General features: G+C 40.6%; 1 protein-coding gene across 1 annotated transcript; it reads right to left on the bottom strand.

Moving 5' to 3' along the window:
• Positions 1 to 937: 937 nt before the first annotated feature.
• LOC108709936 (stomatin) lies at positions 938 to 9025 on the bottom strand. The gene is made up of 7 exons (XM_018250216.2): positions 8729 to 9025; positions 7032 to 7135; positions 6869 to 6941; positions 5449 to 5531; positions 5004 to 5207; positions 3384 to 3518; positions 938 to 1960 (listed from the first exon to the last, which is right to left on the bottom strand). Exons 1-7 carry the CDS (start codon positions 8790 to 8792, stop codon positions 1769 to 1771), a joined length of 855 nt encoding a protein of 284 aa, XP_018105705.1. The 5' UTR covers positions 8793 to 9025; the 3' UTR covers positions 938 to 1768.
• Positions 9026 to 9195: the final 170 nt, after the last annotated feature.

Genomic DNA, 9195 nt, shown 5'->3' with positions numbered 1-9195 from the left:
TTCGTGGTCAAAGCCATGCTTTTCAGTGGCATTGACCACGAAACGCGTCAGGCATGTATCTTTTTGTGTGCTCCATAATTTCAAAGGATTGTCAATAAAACATTGATTTTAGCCCCGTCATTGCTCCGTGTCCAAGACAATTCTGCAGCATGTCCAGCTTTGGAACTGTACAGCTACCTCCACGTGTCAGTGGGGCTCATTTATAAACTTTGCGCAGGGCAGATTGGTTCTCACGGTGGGGGTCATATTTATTTGCAAATGGTTGTATTGCCCATGTTTTTTCCTGGACACTAATATATTGCACTGCTCTGCCCGTCTTTCCGGTTTATCGAATTCGAATTGTGAATAATTTTTGCAAATGACTCGCAAATGAGACGAGTGTTTGCTTGAGTGCACCTACTGTGCAATTCTGTTTGCACACTCTTACACAGCTTTATAAATGTAACCATGCGCAGGGCAAATATATTCACTGTGCGAACCAATCTGCTCTGCGTGAAGTTTACAAATGAGCCCCAGTGAATATATTTTCCCTGCGCATGGTTACATTTATAAATCTGAATAAGAGTGTGCAAAGAGAATTGCGTTTTTTTTTTCCTGCAATGTGAATGTCTAGAAGAGCTTTTTAAATATGTCAAAAATCGCAAATGGCGTTTGAATTACGCCACATCTCTGGTGGCGGAGAAAATATTCGCAAAATAGTTTTGCAAATTGCGAGTTTAAGTTACTGTCCATGCTATTTTCGCGCACAACAACCTCACACAGTTGGCGCACTCACGCAAACACCCGTCTCATTTGCGAGCCATTTGCGAATATGTATTCACAATGCGAATTCGCAAAAAAAAGGACAGACGGGGAAAGCAGTGCAATAAATTAGCGTTCAGGAAAAGGCATGCGCAGAACAACCATTTGCGAATAAATATGCGCTGCGCGAACTGAGTCACAAACATCTAATAAACATGAATAACAAAAAACACATACAAATACACTGGTGTGTTCATTATACAATAAAATTAACTGGAAATAAACAGAAATGTGCAAAAAAAATCTGATCAATAATTTAAATGTCTGGTTGGCCAGTTATGTTAAAGTAGACCTGTCGCCCACACAGATAAAGTCCTCTGCAAATTAAATATGAAACCCACATTATTTCTTTTCATTAAAATATCCTTTAAATAGGAGTTTAAATATCTGAGCTGTCAATCATATATTGCCTGTCCCTCCTCTATGCCTGAGACAAAGAGATGGAACAGGCTGTGACTTTCACTTTTAGCTCAGCACTTCCTAGATGTCACTGCACCCCTCACATTCCCCCTCTTATTTCACACTCTATAATTGTATAGGGAACTGCACATGGGCATTAGATCTCCTATTCTGGTGCATAAACAAGATTTTATGATGATACATAAGTTGCCTTAAGAACAGCTGCCTGCTTACTGTGATTGTGTAATTCCAAGACTGAAAATTTAAATAATATAAATATACTGTAAGTAAAGTTTATTTTGCACAACTTACATGATAGAAAGGATTTGTAATTATTTCTTAGGGTGACAGGTCCCCTTTAAATTCATCTTTGTAACTGGCAGCCAGGCTACCCCTTTCTTATTAATAATAATAATAATAAGTGCCTATTCATAATTTCAACTTTTTTTAAAGCAAGTCTTATCTACTCTATTGCACTTCGCCTGGTCTGAGGTGGCGAAGGCAAGTCTGGCGCAAGAGTTAATTCCTGTGGTGGGTAAGTGTTGAGGGTGTTTCCGAGCTTTGTGATTCATTTTCTGTTAAGCAAGCCTTGCATCAACTCAATGGGGAGAGGGAAGACAATTGTTGAGTTGTTCTCTGCTGCAATTGTGTTGAGTGTCTGCAAGTAACGGAGTTGAAGAGCTGATGGAGATTCTGCCATCACTAGAGCAGCTTCTTTGAGAGCTCGGGATGCATTCATTTCACCCTCGGCAGCCACAACCTGAGATGATACAAAATCAAAAATTAGAACCCAGTTATTGTTCATTCATAGAACATATTACGCATTAGTGCATTGTACTTGGTTGTTATATCTAGTCTTCTCAGGGTTCTTCTTGTGTGATTTGGTACCAGGGGTTTGGGGGAAAACTAATGCTTTTCCAATATTTATAGAGTTCATGCCTTTACAGTCTCAACCTGGTGATTATAGACCAGTAAGTCTGATGCTTGTAGTGGACATTTGAAATAGATTACATGCAAGATTATGTCCTGCAGAATGGTGTCGTGAATAGTAATCAGCAAGGTTTTATGGTGACGTATTACCACCCTAGTGGAAAAGCAAATTAAGTAGAAGAGTAAGTAGTTTTGTTTCCATTCAAACAAATGTTGTTCATTCGAATCAATGAATTTTGGATGGTTTTGGCGTCGTCACTGTTTTACAACAAAACACAGAAAAAGAAACAAGATAAATTATGAAATGATTGAGTCTGTGGGAGAAAAGTCATGCTTTTATTGAGACCAAATAGAAAATTCACCTTGACCTTTTATAAATACACTGCATGTAAGGCTACACAATTGGGATTTAAAAATAAACACAATTAGGATTTAAAAAATGTTCCCACCATAGTGGGAAAAAATGATATACAATATGTTTAATATAACAAATGTTTTCCTCAAAATACCTTGCTCTTGAAAGAGTTTGTACAGTTATGGAACCCATTATCTAGAAACCTGTTATCCAGGATTATGGAAAGTCTGTTTCCCATAGACTTCTTTATAATCAATCTAAATTTTTAAAATGATTTCCTTTTTTTCTGTAATAATAAAACAGTACCTTGTACTTGATCCCAACTAAGATATAATTAATCATTATTGGGTTTATTTAATGTTTACCTGATTTTCTAGTAGACTTAAGGTATACAGATCTAAATTACAGAAAGATCCATTATCCAGAAAACCCCAGGTCCAGAGCATCCTGTATACAATATAATTGGACAAAATAGCCCTTGAAAAACTTGACAGTATGACTTAACTCTCTCTGCCCCCCCATTAACATTAAATTGCACACTTCCTACAGACCTACTGTATATGTAGCAGTGTAAAGTATGCACTTGTCCTACTATCCAGGGTCGGACTGGCGCAGTCGGGGCCCATCAGGTTCTGAACCTCGGGGCCCCCGCACGCATGTGCAAAAGCCGGTGCGATGTGCGCATGCACGAAAGGCAGAAGCACCGCGCTCTTGGGTCCACAATTTGGCGCACAAATTTTTTTGGTTCATGGACCAATCTAGGACTGGGTCTGGGCCGGCAGGGCCCGAGAGGGCAGGGGCCCACAGGGTTTTTTCCCGGTTTCTCACCGGCCCAGTCCGACCCTGCTACTATCAGCCAAATGCTGGGAACTTTGCACCCCAGCTATGGGGTAATTACCTTTGCCCGAGCCTCTCGTGCAGCTTCTGCTTCAGCAGCCATAGCTCTCTGCATCTGAACAGGCAGCCGCACATCTCTCATCTCCACACGATCCACCTTCACTCCCCATTTGTGAGTTGCATTGTCCAGTATAGACTAAATCAAAATATTGAGAGAAACATCAGAGGGAGCAGAGTAAAATAACCTTTACAAGGCAAATCTGTAGTAATAAGTCAAATGAACTGGACTTGCTGTGTTCTACCAGTCATCCAACTGGCTTTCTCAGTCCAGAATTAAGAAAGCCAGTTGGATGACAGGCAAAATGTCTCTAAGAAAAAAACAGCAAATCCAGTTGATTTGACTTATTTCTACAGATATACCATGACCTGGATGAATGAGAATCTTCACAAATATTACAAGGCAAGTGCTTACTTGTATCTTTGTCTCGGCATGATACACTAATGCAAAGTGGACTAAATAATGTGTCTCCTGTACTCAGCAGTTGCTGTAGAATCTTGGAGGTAGAAATGTAATTCAAGAGCAACATTGTATTGTGTGCAAACAATCAGTCCCCCAAACCAAACCCCATGTCATAATGTTAAAATTAAAAGATAATCACATACATGGGTATGCACAAAAACACATCTAGTGTTGTAAAATTGAATATACAATTCATATTTATATGCTAACAGGTCAATATCAAATGCCACCCACACCTGTGGGTCCAACACGACTACCCCTGATCCCTTGTATACCAGTTATCCATATAAATGTGCGGCAGAAAGAGATGGGAATTGGAGGAACTGGTTCTTTTTGAGAACCCCTCAGGGAGTGACTGCAAGGATACCACTTTATTATTAATCTTATATTGCATTGCCTTTGTAGTAACCAGCTTTTGTGGACATTTTGGATAAGGGCATTCCTGTTGTTTTGCCATTGCCTTATGATTCATTTCCTGTTCCTGTTTTCCCTCTTACTGTCTAAGCTGTGAGCAAGTGTGGAGCAGGGCTGTGTTACCTGCCATGTTCAAATAAATGTATACATTTCCTGTGCTGGTCTGACTGCTTCATTTAACCCACTGCTAGCCAAGCAGTTTATCACAGCCTTCTTTCTGCTCTCTCCGTGTCATGTTGTTACATTGTGACTTCCTAACCACTGGCACGTTGCTATACAAATTCTGCCCTAAGTCTCTGATAGTAGTTTCAACTGAAGGGCTGTAGATAGTCACAAGTAGGCTTGCCACCTGTCTGGTTTTGATGTTTTTTTGAAGGGCTGCCCAGGTCAAAACTGCCTTCCCGGTTTTCCACAGTAGGAAAACGGGGCAGAATTCCCTATGATTCTTGCGGCAATCGGCCAATTGCTGATCGCGATGTCATAGCCCCTCACCTGGCGTCATGATACGTCTCTGAAGCATCACAACCCTGCCCCCATTGTACCAATGCCCTACCCCCTGCCCGGGCAAAAAGGTGGCAACCCAAGTCACAAGTACATAAAGTGATGCTTTCACCCAAGCATAAAATGTGCCAGTAAAACCTTTGCTCTCGAAATTATATGAATTTATAATGTATTACACATTGTTTTCAGGATTTTCTATTTATTTTTTGTAAGTTGTAGGGCTGTGAGAAAGTAAGGAGGCTTTACCTGAATATTGTGGGCAATTTCCTCCCTGTTGGACAGAATGTTGGAAAGGGTTTGTGTTCCCAGGATGTTTCTTAGAGTCGTCTGTGCAAGCTGCTGAGTGGCTACATGAACGTTATTCACATTAGCCACTGCCTTTATAGCGCTTTCTATGTTGTAATAAACAACGCCATCCACAGTTGTAGTCACGGAGTCCTTCGTGAGGACCTACGGCCAAAGAGATCGATTAAGAATTGGTTAATGCAGCATAAATAAGGGAAATGGCATATCATATTAAGATAGGTAGGTAGAAGCCTAGCAATGTTCTAATGAAAGGATTGGCTAATGGTTGTCTCAGCCCCATCCTGACTTGCATCTTGACAAACACAGAAACCAAAAGTACTTGAATATCATAGAGATGTTAGAAAACCTTTTGGCAGTCTAAGCCTATTAATAGGGGGCTACTTACCTCTTGTGGCGGAATTGAAAAGGAGATAACTCTGAGGTCGACCTTCATGAAGGTGTCTGTGCAGGGCAGCACAAACATCAAACCTGTGAAAACACAAAGGAAAGTAGGTGCCAAAAACACCATCTGCTACAGGTCACATTTTGATTGGGCCCAGATTTGGGCCTAGGATTGCAGGGTTCTAAGGGGAGCATGATGCTCATAGTCAAAGTCTTGCCAGTGCCATTTGCTGGTCTACTGTTTGAAAGCCCAAATATGATTGGTTGCATTAAATTAGAAGACCTAGCACAAAGTTTATTCTATGATGGGTACCTAAGACTGGTGGTTGTCTGAGCTACAGGTTGAATCAGACAACATGGGAAAGTACAAATATACTGGGAACACTAACCTGTGAAGAACATATCTAGTGGAGGAAAAAGTTCTATAGTTGCAGTGAGTCCAGGGCCCCAGTAAGGAACAGTGGGTGGTAGATTCGGCCCATTTGCTTTTGAATAAGCAAGGAGGATCATAATTTCTATCACTGAGTACCGTCAGGCAAATAATGTTTAAGCTCTTGTCTGCTTTAGAGGGACCTGTGATACTTGGAGCCCACATGCCCTGTCTGCCCAACCAAAAAACTGGTCTGGGTGTAGTAGGGTAAAATGTTAAGTGTTTAATGCAAATGTGCAATTAATGGTTAATACAGATATTTTCAGGTGTGCCACTAGGGGGACCTAGAGGATTACCGTTGTTGGGGAAGTCCCCATTGGGTGGAGGAAATTAGTTCATGAAAGGGAAGGTTACAAGCAGGAATTTTGGAGATGCATCGTGGGAAGCGACAGGAGCAGCAGACTCTGCAGCAGTCGAGTCATCTCTCGGAGGAGCTACTGGTTCTAGTCAGTGAGAGGGCTAGAGGAAAACAGTAAGTAAGTAAGGAAGTTAGGTGACTAGCATGGGCAGCTGTGGCCCCTACAAGGATATAGTGGGCATAGCGTTCCCAGTGGGAAACCCAGTCAGTGCTTAAGTGGAGAGGTTTAGCTAAACAGAGTTGGCCAGGGCTCAAGAGTGCAGCTCTGCAGAGTGTGTAGCCACTGGAAGACTCATTGGAAGAGAGCTGAGGGGAGGAGCCCTGTGAATGGTATGCTTTTCTGATGACGGCCATGATCAATATGGGAAGACGTGTTTGACTATAACTCTCTGCAGCGTGTGTCTTTACTGGAGGCTTTCCTGGAGACATTCCCCCACACTACAAGTCAGTAATTCATTGAGGTTAATAAGGTGTGACATAAAAGGCAGTTGCCCCCGTTACATGGGAGCTAGGGATGGACATTGCTAGTGTGGCACAAGCGCCAGTGGCACAGAGATGCTGAATGAGACCAATATATCAGTCTGGGAATTATCAGACTTTTGACATATTAATATAGAAATATAAAATTAGATTTACCTGGCCCTTTTGCTTTCCCAGAAATGATGCGACCCAAGCGAAACACAACTGCTCGCTCATATTCCTGAATGATCTGGTAAAACATAAGATGCCAACATATACGTGAGAGTCAGTTTGGCAAACTTTCCTCTTGCACATGTTCTGCTGTGTTTCTATGCCTTACCTTCACACAAAACCATATGGATATGGGAAATGTAATGGCTGCCATAAATGCAGATAGAATCAGTATGATCCAACCACAAACACCGATATTGCCATCTGCAGCATCTGGAAATGTCAGGAAAAATAACAAAATCATTTTTTTTTACAGTATATACAGGTATGGGACCTGTTATCCAGAATGCTCTGGACCTGGGGTTTTCAGGATAATGGATCTTTCTGTATTTTGGATCTTCATGCCTTAAGTCTACTAGAAAATCACGTAAACATTAAATAAACCCAATAGGCTGGTTTTGCTTCTAATCAGGATTAAGTTTGGATCAAGTACAAGGTACTGTTTTAAGAAATAATTTTTAAATTTGAATCATTTGATTATAATGGAATCTATGGGAGACAGCCTTCCATAATTCACAGCTTTCTGGATAATTGGTTTACGGATAATGGATCCCATACCTGTACAGTATATGCATTGGGGTTCATTAGGAGGGATTGAATTCAATGGACTTTTTTCTACTATGTGAGTTTACCTTAGAAAAACTGGGGATACTTCTAGAAAATCCAAATAACTTAAATACAATTAGTGAAGTTCAGCAAATTGCATTGATTAGCAGGGACCCTCATCTGGTTAACTTATTTTAGGTTTACAAGGAAACACAAATGAACTCTGAAAACCAGTATCTCTAAGCACAAATCTAATATCTAGGCAGGTATAATAATGCTCATAATGAAGACAAATATGCACTGGAAAAGCAAAGTGCTGGAATGCACATCAAATCTAGGATTGTCCCATTTTATTTCACCCCTTATGAATGCTACTGAAATAGAAAATATATCTGACAATGTCAAAAGTCTCTGTATTATCAGACTTCATTCCTCAGGGATCTTGTAGCCATATTTGCCTGGTCATGTTCATTTTATTTTGGGTTCATTTTTGTTTTAACCAACAAGCAGTACGAATTGGCTTATTGTGTCAGTACAGGAATGGGATCTATTTAAAAGAATGCTTGAGACCTGGGGATTTCTGGATAAGGGGGTCTTTCTGTAATTTGGATCACTATACCTAAAGACTGCTAAAAAAACCATTTAAACATTAAATAAGCCCAATTGAATTGTTTTTCACACCAATATGGATTCATGCAGCTTAGTTGCCATCAAGTACAATCTACTGTTTTATTATGTCATAGAAAAAATATATATAATATAACATATATAATTATTTGTTTAAAATACACTATACTGTGACTCTGGAACTCTATGGTGAACAGGTGTACAGATAATGGATCCCTTACCTGTAGTGATGGGCGAATATATCCGCCAGGCATGGATTTGCGGCGAATTTCAGCGTTTCACCACCAGCAAATAAAGTTGTGTAACTGCGGCGGAAAATTATATGGACACCCATTGATTTTAATGTATTTGGACAAAATAGTCGCGTGTATAACGTGTATAAAAAATTGATGCTTGCATCAACATTGTTGCGTCAAAATAATTTTGACGCCCATTGACATTGATGCGTTTCGAAACTTTTTCAGTAAATTCACAAGTTTTTTGGCAAAATGCCACAGATTTGCCCATCATAACTTACTTGTATTACATTCAGTATTGGGGGTCAGTTGGCCCAAGAAACAATTTAGTGTCAGTAGGGCAATGGCACTTTCTATAATAATGCCACACTCTCTCCAGCAATGATGCGTCACTTACCCACCAGCCCGGCCCGTGACTGCCTCTTATCTGAGGAGAACCGAGATTCCATTTGCGTTTCCATGTCTATGTGGTTTTACAGTCCTGTGGAGACAATGTATGGGATCAGTATATCTATCATCATCTGAACTGAACTCCTCCTTATCCCTCCTGCATGAGACACTGGCAGGACTGAGAGGAGAAGTCAACTCATTCCACACATGTATATATATATTTTACTCTATTTAATAGAAGATTCTGTTCATAGAAGAACCAGGGGCCCACTAGGAATCAAAACACTTCCACAGAAGGGGATCCATTTCACTAGGAACCAAAACACTTCTACAGGAGGGGATACATTTCACTAGGAACCAAAACACTCCACAGGAGGGGATCCATTTCACTAGGAACCAAAACACTTCCACAGGAGGGATCCATTTCACTAGGAACAAAGCACTTCCACAGGAGGGGATCCATTTCACTAGGAA

The sequence above is a fragment of the Xenopus laevis genome, chromosome 2S, assembly GCF_017654675.1.
Source record: "Xenopus laevis strain J_2021 chromosome 2S, Xenopus_laevis_v10.1, whole genome shotgun sequence".
NCBI lineage: Eukaryota > Metazoa > Chordata > Amphibia > Anura > Pipidae > Xenopus > Xenopus laevis.
This window is presented reverse-complemented; position numbering and strand designations above follow the sequence as displayed.

Bases quoted from the DNA above. Each gene is read 5' to 3' on its own strand.
- LOC108709936 (XM_018250216.2), bottom strand. From the start codon at position 8,792: ATGGAAACGCAAATGGAATCTCGGTTCTCCTCAGATAAGAGGCAGTCA. The intron at 6,942-7,031 runs GTAAGGCATAGA...ATGTTTTACCAG, and splicing joins CCATATGGTTTTGTGTGAAG to ATCATTCAGGAATATGAGCG. The intron at 1,961-3,383 runs GTAATTACCCCA...GTATCATCTCAG, and splicing joins CACGAGAGGCTCGGGCAAAG to GTTGTGGCTGCCGAGGGTGA.